Source organism: Mustela putorius, unplaced genomic scaffold (assembly GCF_011764305.1).
Source record: "Mustela putorius furo isolate JIRA1106 unplaced genomic scaffold, ASM1176430v1.1 tig00000095_pilon_pilon_pilon, whole genome shotgun sequence".
Taxonomy (NCBI): Eukaryota; Metazoa; Chordata; class Mammalia; order Carnivora; family Mustelidae; genus Mustela; species Mustela putorius.
Window position 1 is genome coordinate 40,162,998 of NW_025421280.1, and position 20,650 is coordinate 40,183,647.

General features: G+C 67.6%; 1 protein-coding gene across 1 annotated transcript; it reads left to right on the forward strand.

The window, feature by feature from the left end:
• Positions 1-1,243: 1,243 nt before the first annotated feature.
• BTBD2 (BTB domain containing 2) lies at positions 1,244-19,235 on the forward strand. The gene is given in 10 exon segments (XM_045087396.1): positions 1,244-1,462; positions 1,465-1,655; positions 11,484-11,603; positions 13,722-13,878; positions 15,372-15,477; positions 15,566-15,763; positions 17,321-17,513; positions 17,604-17,691; positions 17,838-17,984; positions 18,179-19,235. Coding segments are annotated over 10 exon segments (1,581 nt in total). The 3' UTR covers positions 18,341-19,235.
• The last annotated feature ends 1,415 nt before the right edge of the window (positions 19,236-20,650 follow it).

The window sequence follows — 20,650 nt, forward strand, 5'->3', positions numbered from 1 at the left end:
CGTGAGGGGCTGGCAGGTGTACAGGTGCAGGATGCCCTTGGCTCTGTCCTCATCCCCAGGGTAGAGGTCGTCCCCAGGGCCAGGGGACTGGCTGTCCGTGGAAGGGAAACCCGGAAGGGCTTTAAGCAAAGGCTCTGAGCCTCCGATTAAGCTTGGAGGAGACTGGATTCTACAGGGTAAGGAGGGGTGAGTGGTTGAGGCTGGAGGCTGTCCTGAGAAGCAGGGGCAGTGCACAGTTAAAGCGCGGAGTCCCTTGTTCCAATATTGTTACAAATCTCAAGATGGTGACAGCAGAGCATTCCATCAAGCTTGGGGCCCTGGATGACCGCTTGGGCTGCGTGCCCGGGGAAGTTGGCCGTGGTGGCATCCAGAAACGGGGACCCCATTCAAGCTGTGCTTTGGAGGTGAAGAGCTGATCGAGATTTGGGACTGCACACTGAGGTGGGAGGTCTTGCCTGTGGCTCTCCTAGGTGTCACCGGGCCACTCGCCCCTGCCCCCAACAAAACTCCCTTCATGGGAACGACCAGGCCGAGACTGTGGTGTGGGGCGGGGCGGGGGGGGGTTGCGGGGGCTCCCAGTCCCTCATTAGATGCTACATTGTTGCAGATGTGCAAATGTGTCCTGAAGTGCCCTGTTCAGGTAAGGGCCAGAGGAGAGCCTCACGCCCGCCTATGGGGATGGGCCCGTGCCGCCGGCCTTGACCCACCGGCCTTCTGGCCACCCTGACATGGCTCCAGGACCTGGAAGGGTCGCCGCTCTTCCTGAGTGCTGGTCAGCGGTCCGCGGCCCTTCCTCCAGGGACCCCTCCCCCAGCGCAGCTCCAGATTTTGCCCCCCGCCCTCGGGTTGCCCAAGGAGCCCGGCTTTATGGACCCCGACCTCCCCGTGTCCCCTCTGCGGGGCGCTGGGGTGCCTGACACTACGGGCGCGGCCAGCAGTTTGGGGTCGAGGCTCCGTGTGCCCCTCGCGTCAGGTACCTGGCCCCGAACGGGGCGCGTTTCTCCGCCCCTTCCGCCTGCGCGCCCCTCCCCCCTGCGCGCCCCCTCCCCGACCCTCCGCAACCCCCGTCCCCCTCGCCCCGCCCGACTCCCCGCCCCTCCCCCGTCCTCCCTCCCTCGCCCCTCCCCTCCGCTCCCGTCGCCTCTTCCCTCCCCTCCCCTCCGCTCCCGTCGCCCCGCCCCTCGCCCCGCCCCTTCCCGCCCTCCTCCCGCCCGCCCCGCCCCGCGGCCGCCGCACCGACAAGATGGCGGCGGGTGGGAGCGGCGGGCGCGCGTCGTGCCCGCCGGGGGTCGGCCCGGGCGCGGGGGGCGGCCCCGGGCCCAGCGCCAACGCCGCCCCCGCCCCCGGCAACGCGGCCGCCGCCGCCGCCGTCGTCCCGGCCCCCGCCGCCCCGGGGCCGCCCCCCGCGCCCGCGCCGGGACCGGGGCCGGGGCCGGGGCCGGGGCCGGGGCCGGGCGCGCAGCCGCGGCGGGCGGGGAGCGGGCGGCCGAGGAGCCGGGGGCGGCGGCGCTGCTGCGCGAGCCCGCGTACAACTGGCAGGCCACCAAGCCCACGCTGAAGGAGCGCTTCGCCTTCCTCTTCAACAACGAGGTGCTCTGCGACGTGCACTTCCTGGTGGGCAAGGGGCTCGGCGCGCAGCGCATCCCGGCGCACAGGTGGGCCGCGCCCCGCCGCCCCGCGCCCCGCCGCGGCCCCGCGCCCCGCCGCCGCCCCGGGCCCCGCCCGCGCCCCGGCCCTGCCACCCAGCCCCGCGGCCCCGGCCCCGCCGCGCCGCTCCCCGGGCCCCGCCCTCCCCCGACCCTGGGACCCCCCCCCCACCATCCCATCGCGGGGACCCAACCGCTGCGGGGACCCGCCACCGCCGTGTCCCCTGAGCCCCAGCGCGCCTGGGACCCACCTTGCCCCAGGCCTGTGACCCTGCCAGGCCCGCCCTCGCCCTCCACCCGTCCGCCCTCTGATACTGGCCCTACCCTGGCCCTGGGACCCCACCCCCAGCCCCCCAGCGGACTCCTGCCCTCCAGACCCAGCCGCCCCCACCGTCCTGCCCCAGTGGCCTGCTGCACCAAGTCCCCCATCCTCCCCGGCTGGGGACCTTCAGGCCCCCACCAGACCCCCCCACCAGACCCCCCACCTCTGGAGCCCAGGAGCCAGATTCCTAAACCGCATAACCCCCTCAGTGATCCCAGGTCTGTGACACCCCAGCCCATGTCTGCCCCGGTCTCCAGGCCTGGTCTCTGTAAAAGGGCCATTGTTGGCCCAGGTCGGCCCCCCTGCCAGTCTCCTGGGTGAAGCCCCCAGACCCCCAGCCTGCCGAGGGCAGGGGTGGGGGGGGGGCTGATGTCAGACCCCCGTTCAGTCCTGGTCTTTCTGCCCTTTGCACTCCAGGGGGCTGGGGCTGGGGCAGGGATTGGGGGGGGGCCGGCTGGGAGGCCTCCGTCGGGGGAGGGGGGCGGGGGGTGTCTTGCCACTGGCCTGGAATGTTCCACAGCGAGCGGTCCTCCAGCCTTCCTGACATGTGGCCTTTATTTAACCTGTGTCTTTGAGATGTTTCTGGCTTTTTCTTGGTTATTTATGTGCAGCTGGATTTAGATTTCTGTCTGCAGAAGGTTCCAGGCCTTTGGTTGGGTCCCCGGGACCTCCTCCGCCGTGTGCGGGCAGCTACATGGGCCTCCCCCCTGCCTGGAGTAGGGTCTTTCCCAGAACCCCCCACCCGCCCCAGGCCTCCTGCATGTCCATCTGATCCACTCAGCCCGGTCTGGCCTTTAAAGCTGTTCCCCCCAACCCACCCAGCTTGGGGGAGCGCACGGAATGAGCTCCTGCCCGCCTGACCCACGCCCTTTGGGGATGGGGCCCCGTGGATGCAGCTGGAAACCCCACGAGGTGGGGGAGGCCTCAGGGTTTCTGCTGCAGGGGAGTGACCGGCCGCCCCGCGTGCCCTTAACCTTAGGACATGCACTCCAGCGTGCGTGGCTGTTGGTGATGAAGAAAGGATGGGGAAGGTGGGCGTGGGACCCCCAGAGGAGTCCGGGAAGGGTGTGGCGCGGCTGGAGCTCCCCGGATGGGCTCTGGTGGGAAGGTCAGCCTTGTGTGGTTTCTGGTGAGCTCTTCTGGGAGCAGGAGGGAGTTGTGGCCTGGGAGAGGACGGGCGAGGACAGCAGGGATCCTAGCCCTGCGCGGGTGGTGCCAGTGCCCAGCGGGGCGAGGGGGAGGGGAGGCCTGGGGACCAGAGGGGCTGGGCCTGCAGCAGGTGCAAGAGGGCGCTTTGGGCAGAGGGACAGCGGCTGCTTTGAAGGGGGGGCCTGGCTGTGGATGCAGCCTGCACGCGCTTGGTGGGGACCCTCGAAATAGCAGGTGCAGGTCCTCTGCCTGGGGGGCTGGGGTGGCGGCTTGGTAGGGGAGGAGGGGTGGGCTGCAGTGGCGGGTCCCTGGACCCTGGCTCCAGCATCCTGGGGGAGGACAGGTGTGGCAGGGATGCGTCCAGGGCCGAGACACCTGGCGGTGGGGGGAGGCGGCTGGAGGCCCTGTGGGTCTGGGGTCTGCAGCGTGCGGGGACAGAGCCGTGGGAGGGGTGGAGTAGCCTGGGAGAGGTGTGTGGTGGGGAGCGGCGTGGTGCTGAGGAGTGGCTGTGAGGAGCCGCCCCGAGAGGGGTCTGGGCACAGGCGGGGCGGCAGGCACTCCCCTTCAGACCGGCCTCCCGCTGGACCGTGGCTTCGTGCACGGGCGGCCACACGGGTCCCGAGTCCCCAGGGAGCCTGGGCCCGAGACTCCCGGAGCCTGTGGGTTTGATTGCCAGCCAGGGTCCGGGTCCGGCTGACGGCACTTTTCTCGTCCCTGTGCCCTGGCATTGACGCCCCACTCTTTGGCTGCTACTGATAGAAGGTTCTAGTTCTTTTTCTTTCTTTTCAGCCTTTGGGTGGTGATTTTGGATGCGGGGGTGAAATTTGCCCGCAGTGATCATGTGGATCACTGCCCGGCGAGTGGCCCGGGGCGTTCTGGGCCTCGGTTTCCCTACCTGTGAACTGGGTCTGACAGCTCAAGTGCCTCCACCCCGGGACTTCCAGGAGGACAGACTTGGTGACCCCACCAAGTGCTTATCGCAGGGCTCCAGGGTGAACGTGAATAGAGGTGGGGACGGAATCCAGGGCGTGAGGTCAGCAGGCCGGGGGCCCTGTAGGGAGGGGCAGAGGCTCGGTACCCCGGGGCCCCACTGGCGTGTGCCGGGGCTCCCCACCTGGGCCCAGATCCTAGGAGGTGATGGTAGCCTCATTGTGGGGAAACCTGGCACACCCCCCTGAGCCAGGGCAAGGTCAACTTGAGCGTGATGGTGAGCGTCCATCAGGGACTCCGGGTGGATCAGGCCAGAGGGGCACCTCGCCTCTGTGTTCTTCCCCAGCGTTGTGGGTTGAATGGTGGCCCCCGAAAAGGCGTGTCCACACCCCAGTGCCTGGTACCTGTCAATGGGACCATATTTGGAAAAAGGGTCTTTGCAGATGTGGTGAAGTTCAGGGTGTCAGAGGTCACCCTGGACTGTCTGGTGGGCTCCAAACCCAGTGACAGGTGTCCTGGGAGACAGAGGAGAAGCCCCCGACCACCACAGAGGCAGGCACTGGAGCCCTGGGGCCCCCCGCGGCTGGAGGAGGCAGGCAGGACCCTCCCCTGCAGCCTTCCGAGGGCCCTGCCGCCCCTGCACCGGCGACTTCTGGCCTTCAGGACTGGGGGACGGTGGGATTCTGTTGTCGAGAGCCGCCCAGCACGTGGGAGACTGGGGTCTCCAGGCTGACCCCAGGACAGCCCCCAACAGACTCAGATCAGGCTCACGCGGTGGGACGCCTGGCCAGGCGTCCTGGAGACTGTCAAGGTCACGAGAAGCAAGGAAAGGTGGAGATCTTGCCGCACGCTAGGGGTGCCTAAGGGGGTGGCCAGACGCCATGTGGGTCGCTGGTGGTGTCCTGCCACAGAGGGCAGGTTCGTGCCCCTGCTGAGCCCACGGCAGAAGGCAGACTGGGGGAGGGGCTTGTGCCAACCACGAGGAAGGCCCCTTGGGCTGGCCCACCCCCTGCCCCAGGCTCTGGCGGGCATGGGCTGACCGGGGGTGGGGGACAGCAGGGCCCTGGGCCCTCGTCTGGGGGCTCTGCTTGGCCTTCACCCTGTCCCTCACGTGTACATACAGTAGATGCATTCAGTAGGTGCTCAGTCACTGCAGGGCTGCTGACCTGCCCGAGTCAGAGGTCTCGTCGCTGCGGAAGCCCTGGGTGTCTCCTACTCCCGCAGTCGGTGGCTCCGATGCCCCAATTCCTCCCGTCGTGGAGAACGGAGCCCTGCAGGGGGTGCCCACGGGGAGCAGTGTGTGGGGTCCCGGGGCATCGACTGTTCTGCTCCCAGATCTTGGCGATGACTGGCCGTACCGTTTGTTTGGGGCACTGCCGAGGCCCTTGTCCTTTATCGAGACTCTGGGCTGGTCTCCCCCTGACGCTGACCCTTCTGTCGCTGATCCCGGCCGCGCCCCGCCCCCCCCCCGGCAGACAGTCACGGACGCGAGGCGCCGGCGGGATGCACCCCTGGGCCGCCGACACTCCGGCCCCGGCGGCCTCCGTCTCAGGTGCTTGGTCTGCCCGGGGGGACAGGGCGGTGCGGGCAGCGCCATCCGTGAACGGGCGCGGGCGTGTTCCGAGAAAACTTCATTTGCAGAAACAGGCGGTGGGCCGGTCTGCCGGCCGCGGGCCGACTCCTGGTCCCTTGGGTTTTCAGCTGCCGAAGGAGTTCGCGGCGAGGCCGGGTGCACCGGCCGCACCAGGCTGGGGAGCGCGACGGTCAGGCTGGGCGCGTCTGGGCACGGGAGCCCTCTCCGCTGGCTCAGGCCGTTGTCCGGGTTCGCGGGACGGCTGCGTGGTTTTCCACAACGGCTTTTGCACATTTATTGCCGATTTTTGTTCACTTTTTTTTTTCTCTGTCATGAATAATCTTCGTTATATTTTTCCAGCTGGTTCTTGCTGGGAATCATGTTTATTTCTGTCTGATTTGAGCGATGTCTGTCCGAGGCCTTGTTCCTGCTAATCGTCGGGCGGATTCTGTGGTCTGGCACCGCCGATAGGTTTTCAGTCACTGCAGGGGTGGTGACGTCTCGCGCTGCGGAAGCCCTGGGGAGTCCCACTGTCCCGATGCCCCAATTCCTCCCGTCGTGGAGCCAGCTGCCCGTGGCCGCCGAGCCTTTGAAATTCAGTTGTTGCAATGGAGGGATTGAATCTTTAATTTCTTAAAAAGATTTAATTTGTTTGTTTGAGAGAGAGAATGAGCACGAGCAGGGGCAGGAGAGGCAGACTCGCCGCTGAGCAGGGAGCCCGACGTGGGGCTGGATGCCAGGACCCGGGGTCATGGCCTGAGCCGGAGGCAGAGGCTTCACCCACCAAGCCCGTAGGTGCCCCAGCGAAATCTTCAGATTTAAAAAAAAAAGGTTTTGGGGGATTTCTCTACGCTGTTGTTTTCAGTACACTGAACCCTTGAGTCATGGCGGGGCTGGGGCTCTGGCCTGCTCCCGGCCAGAAATCCACGTGTCACTGTCCACCCTCCAAACCGCCCCTGCTGGTAGCCTAGTGGGGGCCACAGGCTGTGCGACGCCCGAGCGGACGCTTTGTCTGCCATGAGCCGTGCTCTGAGGATCGGGAGGAGAGACGACGTTGGCAGCCCCGGCAGCGCTGGCCGAGGGACACCCGCCTGGGCGTGGGCCCCTGTTGGAGGCACAGCGACAACTCTGTTACCTGTTCTCAGGTTTAATTTTATTTGTTTATTTATGGACGGCAGAGGGAGAGCCCCCAGCAGGCTCCTCGCTCCTGTGCAGCCCGAGGTGGGGCTCGATCATGACCCTGGACGGGAGCCGAAATCAGCCCGAGGCTTAACCGGCGGAGCCCAAAGTGCTCCAGCTCAGTACGGGTGTGGCCGGGGTAACTCCGCAGCTACTGAATTCCGTGCAGGGGCAGACGGCGCCGCGTCCATGCCGCGGGCCGCGTCCATGCCGCGGGCGTCCAGCTGCCCTGGCTTCTGCGCGGCCGGGCGCGAGGCTGTGGGTGGAGACCCAGGTTCTTAACTCCGGGGTGGACCTGGGAGCGGACAGCTGGGCCTCGGGGGGAGCCCTGACGTTCGACAGTTGGAGAAAGCGCCAGCCTGGGGCTCCCCGGGGGGTCTCCGCTGTTCCACTTGGGGATCCCCGGGTCGTGGATCGATCCCCGACAGGCTCCCTGCTGGGCGAAGTCTGCCGCCCCTGCCGTGTGCGCGCTCTCTTGAATAACTTAGATCTTTCGTAGAGAAGGAAAGCGCTGGCCTGCTTCCCGGCGCCGCACCGTCTGCCCCCGTGATCTCGGCCTGGTGGCTCCGTGGCTCCCTCCGGTCTTGCGGGGGCGCCGGGGGTCGCCGTGGCTTCCCTTCAGGGAGGGGTTCGCAGGGGCTCCCCTGTGCTTGTGCGTGTCCGCAGCGGCTCCTTCTCCGTCTGAGCTGCCCTCGTTTGTTGGTGTAAAACCGTTCCGAACTTCATCTTCTCGAGGGTCCGCAGCGACTGCCCACCTGGCCGCTGAGTCCCACGGCTTGCGTCTCCTCTGGGGGCGGCGGGCTCGCGAGGTCCGCCCTTCCCCATGTGCACCTGTTTCTCGCCTTGGGTTGGGTCCGCTCCGCGCTCGCTGGACGCCGGGGATGGGCGCTCCCCTCGCCGAGTCCCGGGCTTGGCCTCATGGACTCGCGGCCCTTGGTCCTGGCGGTGCCCGTCGTCCCCGTGGCGGGTGGTGGTCTCCCCCAGGCCGGCCGGGGGCCCTGCTCGGCGGCTGTGGCGGCCGTCCTCCGCCCGTGCCTTGCTTCTGGTGCTGCTCTGTTCCCAGCGCGTGGCCCTTTCTCGGCGTTGCTGTGGCTGTGGTCATCGGACTCGTGTTTGGAGAGCACGCCCTGGCTGCTGCCAGCCCCGCCGTGTGCCCGACGCGCGACCGTGGCGTGTGCACGTGGAAGCCCCCAGATACGCTTTGGTCAGGCCAGCCGTACCGCAGTCTGCGCGCCGCTCCGCCAGCCTCCTAGAGCAGCCTGAAGGTCCGTCCGGTTGTCTCTCCGTCAGCGCTCGTGGTCTCCGGCGAGAGCCTCATCGGGACGCCCATCGTGCGGGCCTCCTGCGGCTCTGCCTGTGGCCTGTGCCTGCCTCACCCGCAGCCCCTCCCGCTGCGTCCCAGGGCTGCTGGCCGGGAGCACTGTCCACTCTAGGGGCTCTCCCTGGGGGACACTGAGGCTCTGTACACACCCCGTGTCTTCTCCGTGCTGCCCACTGGCTGTCGCGTTGGGGGACGAGGAAGCCCACCGGGTGCCGGGCGGTGGTTTTCCGTGTTTGTGAGCCGGACTTCTAAAGGGAGAGCTGTCCCCTCCTCCTGGCCGCTCCCTCGGTTCTGTGCTTGATCTGTCTTTGTGGACGTGGATACGCGCTGTGTCCCGCACACGTACTCTGTTGAGGCTCACGGCGCCCCAGATTTGGCCGTCCCACAACCCCCGCTCCGTGACCCTGTCCCATGTCCTTGTCCCGCTCGGAGCCTTTCTCTGCTTCCTGTCCCCACGAGACACTCAGTGCGTCTCGTACTTTCCCTGCTCCGGCCCTGGAATCCACCACGTCTCCAAGGAGCTGGTCCCGTTTGTCGACACCGAGCTCCCGGCGCTGGGCGTCCCCTCGCCGCCAGGGTGTCCGAGCGTGGAGCCCTTCCCAGTGGACGAGCTGCACCCCCGACCTGTGTGTGCGTCCACCTGCCCAAAGCACAGGGTGACCCAGTGCCCCAGGTCAGCACCCCAGAATCCGTCCCTCCACCGCACCTGTTGCCCCTTTATCCTCGGAGGAGAACCTGGCACACCCCTTCCATGACAAGCCTGCTTCGTGGCACAACCCCAGGACCCGCGGCTCTGCTCAGGAGCGAGACAGGACGTGCAGGGGTGCGGCCCCTCCGGAGGCCCGGCTCCTTAAGCGGCGCCTTGCCTTTGTGTGCGGCTCTCTTGGCCTGCACCCCCTTTCCCAAAACAGGGGTTCTCACGCCATCCGGGGGTCTTGTCCGTGTTCCGTCTTCTTTAAAGCTTTTCAATTGGGGTAGAACGCGCACAACACGAGGTCACCACCTGACCGTCTGTGCACAGCTCCGCGGCGGGAAGCACACACCCCCACCCTCCGGCTCCAGAACTTTCCATCTCCCCCACGGAGGAGACTCTGTCCCCACGAAGCATGGACTCCCCAGCCCTGCCCCAGCCCCCGCTCCCACCCTCTCCTGTCTGTGCGGACGGGACTCCTCTGGGGCCCTCCTGGGAGTGGGGACCTGCGGGACGGGTCCTTCTGGGTCAGGCTGCTCTCGCTGAGCCCCGTGTCCTGGGGTCCCTCCGCGTCATGGCAGGAGTCAGGGTCCCTCCCTTCCTGAGGCTGGACCGTGTTCCCGTGTGGGGACGGGCCGCGCTGCGTGTGTCTTTCACACACTGAGGACACTGGGGCGCTTCCCCTTCTGGCCGCTGTGACCCACGCTCTGTGAACACAGGTGTGCAGCGTGTGTGGACACGTGTGCGGCAGGCGTGAAGCTGCTGGGTCCCGTGGTAGCTTGTGTCCAGCCCGCAGAGGGCCCACTGGACCGTCTCCACAGTGACCCTGTGACCCGCATGTCCCCGCGTCGGTGTCTCATCTCGCCGCGGTCCGCGTGGTTCACCCCCCCCCCCGTCTCTGTGGGCCGAGGTGGCGTCCCCCGGGGGGGGCAGATTGGCGCTTGGAGAAGGAATGCCGGCGCGGTGACGAGGGGCTGGAGGCGCGAAGGCGTCTGAGCCCGGGGACGGGAGACCCGGTGACCTCTCTAGGGCGCGTCTTGTGGCCATGCCTGCTGGCAAGGGCGCGTGAGGTCTGGGGCCACAGGTGTCCGGCACGCAGCGTGGACACACGAGGTGCCGTCCGGGCCTCTCGCTGCGGCGCCCGACCGTCTCCCGGCCAGGACTGAGGTGCTTGTGTACAGCTGGGACATGGGAGCAGGAAGGCGCTCGGTTACAGGGTGCGGGAGCGCAGGGAGGGCCGGAGCCGCCGCCGTCGGGGATGTGTCCGAGGCCAGCAGCTGCGGAAGCCAAGCCTGCAGGCTGCGGGACCACAGACGTGTTTCCTGTCCGCGTCCTGGGAGCCAGACATCCGAGGTCACGGTGTGACGAGGAGGTCCCTCCTGCCTCTCCTAGCTCCGGGGGTGTCCGGGTGTCCCCAGGCTCGTGGCTGCGCCCCTCCCATGTCTGCCTCTCACCACGGGGCTTCTCCCAGAGTCTGTGTCCCAAAGTCCCCCTTACAAGGACTAGGTGTGGGACGAGGGCAACCCTGCCCCCCTGTGACCTCATGCGAACCAGTCACGTCCACCAAGACGATTTCCAAGTGAGGTCCCGTTCCCGCTTTCTGGGGGACGTGACTTTTGAGCAAGGCTGTTCTCCCCCGTAGACTCGGTTTCGCGTCCGGTCCTCTGTCTCGGGTCCGGTCTCTGGATGGGCTCAAGCCCCGTGCCGCGTGGTGGCCCCTACGAGGGCCTGGGAGGTGTGGCCCAGGGTGGAGGGGACGGTAGGAGCTGGGGAAGGAGGTCCTTCTCCCCGTGAAGAGTCGGGGGCTGCCCGGCCTGGGACTCGGGGGGGTCTGTGGGCAGGCAGAGGCTGGAAGGGGGGTGTGGGGGCCACTCTGAGCCCCGCATGCGTCCCGATGGGGGCCCCAGGACTGGGTGTGGCGCGGGGGCCTTGGGGGCCTTGTGGGCCCGGGGCAGGCGCTCTGCGGCCGGTGGGTGGCGGGGTGAGCCCTGGATGCTGGGAGTGGACAGCACAGAGCGGCGGCCCCGTGGACGGCTCCGGCTGGGGGTCACAGCTTGGAGGACGGCGGGGTGCCGCGCTGCTTGTCCTCAGCCAGTGGGCCTTCCGGTCTTTATGCTGAGAAGTCGCAGGCAGGTGGGTCCCCTGTGGTCACGTCACACTGGATGAGCCCTTTGGCCTCACAGCTCCCGCCTCCCAACGCCGCCCCTGCGTCGCGCGCCCTCCCCTGCAGCCTCAGCTCCACTCCCCTGTCCCTGCCGGCCTTCCTGGACCCTCGCAACCACCGCAGCCTGCGTGCGTCCAGCCCCACAGTCAGGTTGTCCGTGCACCAAACCTGTACGTGCCTCCCTCCAAGACGGCCGGGACCCTAGTGCCCACAGCCCGAGTGGGGGCGTGGGGGGGGTGACGGAGGGACCCTGACAGCCCGAGCGGGGGTGTGTGGGGGGTGGACACGGAGACACTGACAGCCCGAGTGGGGGCGGGGGACGGGCGCACAGGGGGACAGAGCCTCAGGGCACGGGCTGCATAGCCTCCTTCCTCCGCCTCTCCGTTCGGGAAGCGTCTGCTCCCGCAGCAGCTCCTGTGGGGACAGCCGGGCCCCCGACAGCCCAGACTCGGGTGACGGGCAGAGGCAGAGCGGCGTGGAGCGTAACCGGGCTCTTCTGTGCCGCCAGGTTCGTGCTGGCCGTGGGCAGCGCCGTCTTCGACGCCATGTTCAACGGCGGCATGGCCACCACGTCCACCGAGATCGAGCTGCCCGATGTGGAGCCCGCCGCCTTCCTGGCGCTGCTCAAGTAAGACTCCCGGACCCTTCCCGGCGGGGTGCGGGCGGGGCGGCGCCGAGACTCCCAACGACCGCACCCCAGAGCCCCCTTCCGTGCGTGGAGGGGCCTGGTCTGGGCGTGTCACACGCGTGGCCTCACACACCGCGGGGCCTCCTGCGTCTGGTCCCTTCCCTGCGCGTCGTGGGCTCCGGGGCCGTCCCCGGGGCTGCCTCCACGTCCCCGTTCTCACGCCCGGCAGTCAGCAGGGTTTGTGGAAAAGCAAGATAACGGGAGAACCTTCCATCTGCCTCCAGTTGGCTCTGTGAGCCTGGAGCTCCCTCTCCACCGCGTCCACCTTGGAGCCCTGAGTGCTGGGGCGCGATCATGACCTTCGCGGAAGGCAGAGGCTTAACCTGCTGAGCCCCCCAGGAGCCCCTAGGGCACCTTTTTAAATGCAGTTCATCTCTCTGCGAGTGTGAAGAGAGCACAGAGTCTCACGGGAAATCCGGGGCGGGGAAGGAGCAGGAAAGACTGGAAGTTCCAGCCAGTGTGAAGGACAGAGCACGCGGCCCCCATCTGCTGTGTCCGAGCCCCGCGAGTGCTGGCCCAGCTCCAGCCCGCAGCCCCGCAGCCCCTTGGGGCCACCCTTGCTCCCTCCCGCTGCCCACCGGGTCCCTGGATGCCCCTTAATCCCTGACGGACACGGTTGGTCCTTCGCGGTCCCGGCGACTTCCCCACTGGCAAGCGGCACTGTGGGGAGCGATCTCGTGGATTTGTCATCGTGTAACTTCTCCGATTGCTCAGCCTGGGCCGGCGGGCTCGGTCTCTCCGTCTCCACCACTCCCCCCGCCGCTGGGAGTGTAGAAGCAGCTGTGGGGGGGGGTGCCGTGTGCCAATAAAACTTTATTTACAAATACAGGTGACACAACCATGGTGAGCTCTCACCCCGTACCTGGGTAACTATTATGAAAAACACAGAAAAACACGAGAGCTGACAAGAATTAATGGGGAGTGGGGGTTGGGACCCCCGTGCAGGCCCAGTGGGAATGTGAGACCTGGCTGTGTCCCCAGGAGACGCGCCAGAGGTCCCTCAGGAGGTTTCCACTTGGAGCCACCATGTGACCCAGCAGTTGAGCTGCGGGATGTCTGTGCGGAAACCGAGAGCAGGGACTCGAACGTGACCTGCGCACCCGTGTTCACAGCGCGAGTGTCCACCTGTGGGTGCAGGGGAGACACCACGTGTCTGTCCACACGCTAGAATGTTAACGCGGAGGGACCCCGAGGACACGGGTCAGCGAAAGTGGCCAGACCCACAAGGACCCGTCCTGCAGGACCCTACCCAGGAGGGCCCCAGAGGAGTCGTGTCCACACAGACAGGGCTGGGGCCAGGGCAGGGGGTGGGGAGTCCGTGCTTCAGGGGGACAGTCTCCGTGTGGGGGGATGGAAGGTTCTGGACCCAGGGGGGTGGTTGCAGGACGGGGTGAGTGAGCTTCCCGCTGCTGAAACGTACACCTCAAAATGGCGCTGGGGTGGGAGGGGCCGTGCGGCCACCTGGGGCCACTGCTGGCCGGCGGGTCCAGGTGCCCTCAACCCCCCACTGCTGGCCTGGGGGCCGCTGGGCGCCTGCCCTCTTTGGTCCGGGGCTGACCCTATGGGACCACAGCTGCTCGTGCATGGGGCTCTTCGGCTTCTGGCACATTCTTGGGGGAGGGGGAGGGTGGCCGCACTCGGGCGCAGCCCCCCAGATCTGGCTCTTGGGGCTGCGTCCCTGTGCATCCGGCGGGCTTCGGCCAGTTCCGACCTCTCCATGCCTGGGCCTGCACCGCAGGCCGCACGTCCACGTTCAGAGTGCAGAAGTGGCCGCAAGGCCCGGGACCCAAAGCTCTGGCCGCCCCAGGGCAGACCCCACCGCGGGGACCTCGGGCAGAGTCGGGGGGCTTCCGTGCTGGTGCTCCGGCATGGGGCCGGCCCCGGGGGCCGGAGGGGCCGGACTGTGGGTACGTAGCCCCTGGCTGGTCCAGGCGGGTAAGGGTCTTGGGCAGGTCGTGTGTGCAGGTCACGGGGTGACGACAGCTGCTCGTTCCGGAAGGCTCCTGGGGCTGGAGCGCTGCTGCCCGCCCATCTGACGGTCCTGGTGTCCTGTCTTAGGTTTCTGTACTCGGATGAGGTTCAGATCGGACCCGAGACGGTCATGACCACGCTGTACACGGCCAAGAAGTACGCGGTGCCCGCGCTCGAGGCCCACTGCGTGGAGTTCCTCAAGAAGAACCTGCGGGCGGACAACGCGTTCATGCTGCTGACGCAGGTGCGCGCGGCGCGGGGCGGGGTCGGGGGGGCTCCGGCGTGCGGGGCGCGGGGTCGGGGTCGGCGGGGGGGGCTCCGGCGTGCGGGGCGCGGCGCGGGGCAGGTGAGGGCGCGGCGCGCGAGGGCGGGATGGGGGCGGGGCAGGTGAGGGTGATGGGACCCGGCGCCGAGGCTCCCGGGGCCGCGGGAAGCGGGTGCTCGGGAGAGGCCGCGGGTGTGCAGGGGAGAGGGAGGCCGGGAGGTGCGCGGGTGCACGGGGGCTGGGGGCGCGAGGCCGGACCAGAAGGCCGGCGTGCGGGTGCCGTCCCGCGAAGGCCGGGGCGGGGACCAGGCGAGGCCGCGGGTGTGGGGTGGGGCGCGGCGCGGAGGGAGGCGGGAAGTACGGACGCGGGCGCAGGGGTTGGGCGAGGGCACGTGCGGGCGCGTTAGGGCGCGGATGCAGAGGGAGGCGGTGAGAACGCTGGTGCGCGGGGGCGGGGCCGGGCCCCTGAGACTGGGCGCGGGTGGGCTGCTGGGGGGCGGGGGCCGCTGGGACGGTGCCAGGACCTGGGTGGGCGGGGACGCTGGGACCAGGCGACACTAAGGCGCATGGGGCTGGGGGCGGCGAAGGCGCGGTCGGGGAGCAGGTGAGGAGGGAGGGGCGCGGGGGCGAGGCGCGGGGGGTGCGCGGGACGCGGGAGGGCTGGGCGCGAACGCAGGCGTGTGAGGGTGCGGGGAGGGCACGGCTGGGGGGGGGACCTGAGTGTCCCTTAAATGTTGTGGCTGAAAGAGAGCTTCCCTAGGCTCATCCTGGCCTGGACCTTGCAGACAAGGTGCCTGGCCCGTGTTTGGCCAGAGATTTCCCAGCTGCCTTTTGATGCCCTTTTTCAGGGGTCAGGTGTGGGGAGAGGGGCTGTTACCATCATGAGAGTTTCTTGGGGCAGGTCCCTTTCAGGGTCTGTGGTCCCCGGCGTGGGGGTGTGGCTGGCGTGGCCACAGGGACTGGAGGCAGGGAAGGGCGTGGACCCAGGCGGGTAGGGGACAGGGCCGCCCCCTCCCTGGCGGGCCCGGGCTCAGCCTCGTGTGGGCTGTGGCAGGGCCAGAGCCAGGCCTGTCGGGTGGCACCGAGAGCCGTAGCGCTGTGGGTTGTGCCGACCAGGCCCCAGCAGGGAGAGCACGGACCGGGGGCAGGGCTGGTGCTGGGCAGGAGCCGGGACGTTTTTGGCTCCGGTTCCCGCACCCTGCGAGCAGGTTCCTGACGGAGCAGTCTTGGCTGGTCGAAGGGCAAGGCTTCCCTGTCCGCTGGCCGTGTGTGGCCCTCTCCCGGGCTTTCTGCCTTCCCTGGGGCCTGGCCCGCCCGCGGGCCCCATGTCTGCCTTGGAGGCACAGGCATCGTCGAGCCCGAGTCTCTGCGGCCCCGTGGCCGCGAGACGTGGAATTCAGGCCTGCGTCTGGGCCCGAGGGGCGTCCAGGGTTCCCGTGTCGGCCGTGCGCTGACGCCCGCCCTCTCGCCAGGCGCGACTCTTCGACGAGCCTCAGCTGGCCAGCCTGTGCCTGGAGAACATCGACAAGCACACGGCGGACGCCATCACCGCCGAGGGCTTCACCGACATCGACCTGGGTGAGGCCTGGTCGCCGGGGCCTGTGGCCGCAGGTCCGGGGAGGGCGGCGCGGCGACCCCCTGCCGAGCTGGTGCCTTCCCCCCACAGACACGCTGGTGGCGGTGCTGGAGCGGGACACCCTGGGCATCCGGGAGGTGCGCCTGTTCAGCGCCGTGGTCCGCTGGTCCGAGGCCGAGTGCCAGCGGCAGCAGCTGCCCGTGACGCCCGAGAACAAGCGCGAGGTGCTGGGCAAGGCCCTGGCGCTCATCCGCTTCCCGCTCATGACCATTGAGGAGTTCGCCGCAGGTAACGGGGAGGGGGCGGGGGCTGCTCGGCAGGAGCACGACCCCCCGGGTCCCCAGGTGTGACCCTGAGCCAGCTGTGGGAGCCGGGGTGGGGGGTGCTTCTCCACTGAGGACACCCTGGCCGGGTTCACGTGGACAGTGTGGCCCGCATGCCAATGTGTAAAGACCAACAGCCCCTGGACGGCACCCGCTGGGCATCTGGGCTCCCTCCCCCCACGTCCCGCATGTCCATCCTGGACAAGCCTACACTGGGCGCGAGGAGGCTGGGCTCGCGCCGACGTGGAGGCAGCCCCACCGTGTGGACATGTGGGACACGGAGCTGCCGGCCTCCCCTCCGGGGCTGGCGGGTCCCGGGTGAGGCTTCTGGTCCCGGCCGCGCAGCTAGTTCCGATCACAGCCCTGGGGCTCCGTGTGCCCCACACCGTGCTTGGCTTGCCAGATGGAGCAGCTGCGGTGAACTGTTAGCGCGCGTGTCGCACACGCGCGAGCCAGGACCGCCGTCTCCTGCGGAGTAGTGGTCTTGAACGTGGGGTTCAGGGCTGGCTGTGACGTCCGAGCCCGATTGCCCATCATCAAAGGCGTAGTGAGTGCCTCTCGTGTGCCAGGCACCAGCAGTCCGCGGTGACCAGGGGGGCCTGGGCGCTCTGGATGGCGCCAGGCTGTTGTCGGGTGGGGGTGGTCAGCGGGCCAGGCCTTGTCCCGTCCCCATACCTGCGGGAGCCTTGTGGGGGCTCCTCCTGCTGCAGCTTGGCTCACACCCCCAAAACTGCTCTCCTGGAGGTCCCCCTGCCCACCGGGCCGCTGGAACCCCTAGTGACAACCCCAGCTAGTGCCGCCCACTCCCCTGGGTGTGGGGTCTCGCTGCTTCCTGTATCCCTACCTCTCGTGAGGCCCCCCCAGGCCGCCCTGCTCTGCCTGATGCCTGTGGTCCCTGGGAATGATCTGTGTCTGCGCCCTGGGGTCGGGTCCAGCCTTCTGGCCCTTTGTTGCTCAGCGTGTTTTAGAGAAAGACGGCCCCTGCTTCTGTGTCCCACCGGAAAACAGGAGACCAGAGACAAGTCGGGAAACACCGTGCCCGGAGGCCCGACGGCCAAGCCCACCGTGGCCACGGCCTGATGTTCTTTTCCTCCTGCATTTCCTACGCAGAGATTAAAGCGAACCGTGTCAACTCTGTTCATGTTGTTCCTTCCTTACTCCCCCAGAGCTGTCCCCACGGGTCCCAGGGCTGCGCGCAGGCCTGTCACCAGACCAAGGAGACCAGCCCCGAGGCCCATGGATGGGACTGGGCCGGCTCGCCGCCCCCAACCCCTGTCGCTAGGTTGCCTGGCCCAAACCCCCGCCGGCTGGGGGAGACAGCGGCACCTCTTTAGCCTGGGCAGGGCGGCTGCGGCTCCCTGAACCAGGGCTGCCCCCCAGGGCGGCTGGTTGCCGGGCGACCCGGGGGCGGGAGGGGCTTGTGGCCCCGGGAGCCAGCGGATCGGAGGCCCCCGCAGATGCCAGGGCTGCCCGGACCCCCGGTGTCCTCACCTCTGAGGGCCCCCGCCCCCTGTGCCTGCAGGGCCCGCGCAGTCCGGCATCCTCGTGGATCGCGAGGTGGTCAGCCTCTTCCTGCACTTCACCGTCAACCCCAAGCCGCGCGTGGACTTCATCGACCGGCCGCGCTGCTGCCTCCGCGGGAAGGAGTGCAGCATCAACCGCTTCCAGCAGGTGGAGAGCCGCTGGGGCTACAGCGGGACCAGCGACCGCATCAGGTGGGCCGGCGGGGGCGGGGCCGGCGGGCCGGGGGCGGGGCCGGCGGGGGACACGGCCGCAGCTTGGCACCTGCTGTGTTCACCGCCCAGGTTCTCGGTCAACAAGCGCATCTTCGTGGTTGGCTTTGGGCTCTACGGCTCCATCCACGGGCCCACGGATTACCAAGTGAACATCCAGGTGCCCACCCTGTGCCCCCCCCCCCAGCAATCAGCCAACTCATGGGGACACGAGCCGACTCTGGGCCTCCGTGGGGTCTTGGGGGAGGCACGGGGCGGGGGGCGGGGGCGTTGGTGAGCAGCGCCCGCTCCCCCCGCCCCCCCCAGATCATCCACACGGACAGCAACACTGTCCTGGGCCAGAACGACACGGGCTTCAGCTGTGACGGCTCCGCCAGCACCTTCCGAGTCATGTTCAAGGAGCCGGTGGAGGTGCTGCCCAACGTCAACTACACGGCCTGCGCCACGCTCAAGGTGTGCCCCTCCCAGACCCCAGACCCAGCCCGGGTCCCGACTCCCCACCCCCGTTGTGGGGCTCTAGGGTCATTGTGGTCATGGCCCCGGGCAGGGGGCTGCCACCCCGAGGCCTCCAGTAGGACCCACTCCCTTGGGAGGGGCCTTGCTGGGGCTCCGGGGTGCCTGACTGCCGGAACCCCATCCACCCCCAGGGCCCCGACTCCCACTACGGCACCAAGGGCCTGCGCAAGGTGACCCACGAGTCCCCCACCACGGGGGCCAAGACGTGCTTCACCTTCTGCTACGCGGCCGGGAACAACAACGGGACGTCCGTGGAGGACGGCCAGATCCCCGAGGTCATCTTCTACACCTAGGCCCCCAGGCCCCCGAAGTCACCTGAGGCCAGCAGGCCGCCCCCCGTCCCAGGCCGTGCCCCCACGGCCCCCATGCTGTGGGCGCGCTCCCTGCCACGTTTCTGGGCGTCGGGAGAGGGTCACTCCCTGAGGGGAGCCTGGCTGCCTGCTCCGAGGAGCTGGGCAGGAGCTGGCAGGCCCTCCTGCGGGTTTCGGGAGGCAGGGCCGGCCTGGACCCGCCCTGAGCGGAGGGGCTGCCGGGTCCTGGGGCGTGGGAGCCCTGCACGCTGTCCCTGCAGCTCGGGGCTGCCTGACCAACGTCCTTCCCCCGGGCTTCGGCCAGGACCCCGTCTCATGTTTGTTCTGCACCCCCCCCCGCACACGGCAATGCATTCTGGGTTCCCATGCCTCGCGTGGGAGGCGTTCAGCAGGGGCGCCCCTAGTGCATCGGTTTGGGGTCTCGTGTTCCGGTCTGGTCACGGGATGCTCAGGCCACCCCGACCCCGGGCCCCAGCACACTGGCCTTGGTCCCCCCTTGAGGTCCTGTGGGCTGGCGCTCTGCCAGGACCCCGCAGCCGTCCCGCCCCTGCAGCCACGGGCGCAGACCACAGGCCCCGTCTGCCCGGGTGATGCCGTGGGTATGCGGTGGGTCCGCCGTGGCAGCCAGGTCCCCGGCTGGCCCACCCCCCACCCTGTACATAACGCAGCCCTGCCCCTCCCGCAGCCACCTCCGAGCAAGCACCCTGCGCAGAGGTGCGGGGGGGCGGAGCCCCGCCCCCAAACCCTGCTGCACCCCCACCACGTGTTCCCGCCCCGTGATTCCTTCTGGAAACTGTCTTCCCCAAAGCCATGGAAGGTGTGCCCTCCTCACACCGTACCCCCACATGATTTTTTTAAATAAAGGAAAGAAACGTAATGGCCCTGACCCGTGGGCTTCTTCCTGCCGGAGGCGGCCCAGGAGCCCAGCTGCTCCGAGAGCTGGCCCTTCTCTGCGGCCGCGTCCCCACCTGAAGACTGGGTGGCCCGGGGAAGGTTCTGCCTGTGTCTGGAATCACGGTCTCCTGACACAGATGTGCCTGCCCTCCCCATGCCCTCTGTCTTCTGCCCGAACTTCTGGTCTGCCCATCGGGGGACCCCAGAGGGGCTCTGCCGGAGCACCCTGACCACGCCTTGTCGTCTCTGCCCTCTGGGCCCTGGAGCGGGGTGGCACACAATAGGTCCCTAGGCCGTGCCATGCAGTGCAGGCAACCTGACCTGGGTCCCTTGCTTGGCTCTGCCCCATGGGTGAGATGATCCCCAAGAACAGGCAGAAAGAGAAGGGCCCGAGAGCGAAGAATTTTCCAGAATGAATACATACATCGATCCCTGCATTTAAAGATCTCAGAAACTCCGAGATTTAAAAACCACACATACTCAAAAGTGCTAGAAACCAAAGGAAAAAACAGCAGGAGAGGGGCACCTCGGCTCAGCCGTTTAAGCGTCTCTTGGTTTTGGCTCAGGTCATGATCTTGGGGTTCTGCGATCGAATCCTGCGGCGGGCTCTGTGCTCAGTGCGGCGCCTGCCTGACATCGTCTCCCTGCCTTGGCCTGCCCCTAACGCGTCAGCAGGCGCTCTCACTCTGTAACGTGAATAAATCTTAAAAAAATGCACACAAAAGAGCTACCAAACTAGAAAATGCGCCCTTCAAAATTGAAAGACAAATGAACTCAAACAGCAAAACGGGACCAAAACTCTGTCAATTATGTTAGACACACACAGATCTCCACGGCGGAAGGCGGTCAGGCTGGGTAGGAAACCGAAACTAAACTAGTTCCTGATTCCAAGAGTCTCACTTAAATTACGAAGAAATAGAAAAACTGAAGATAAAAGGTAGTCAGTTTCACTACGCAGACCCCGACCTTGCCAGAAAGACGGCAAAGACCTGAGGGCAGCAAGTGGCCCCGGAAGCGAGGCCCATCGCGCAGCGACGGGAGGTCCGCGCGGCAGGGAGGAGAGGCTGCGGGTGCGCGCACGGGTGCGCGCGCGGAATAGATGCGGAGACGGAGACGCAGTCAGCAGAGCCCGACGGGAGGCTCTAACACCAACGCGCCGCATCGGCGAGCAGGACGGCACCGCCGGCACCGAGGGAGGCTGCCCTCCCACGGCAGGGCAGTCGGACTGGAAACCAATCCAGGGGGATCAAAGCTTGTTTCCATAAACACAGGCTAAAAAGCCATATGGGAGCGAAATATTCTGAACTGAAGGATACTCTGATCATACTAGAGCAAAATCGTAAGATCCCGTCAAAGTGGACTTGGGGAAATTTATATTGTATGCACAGGTAGAAAAAC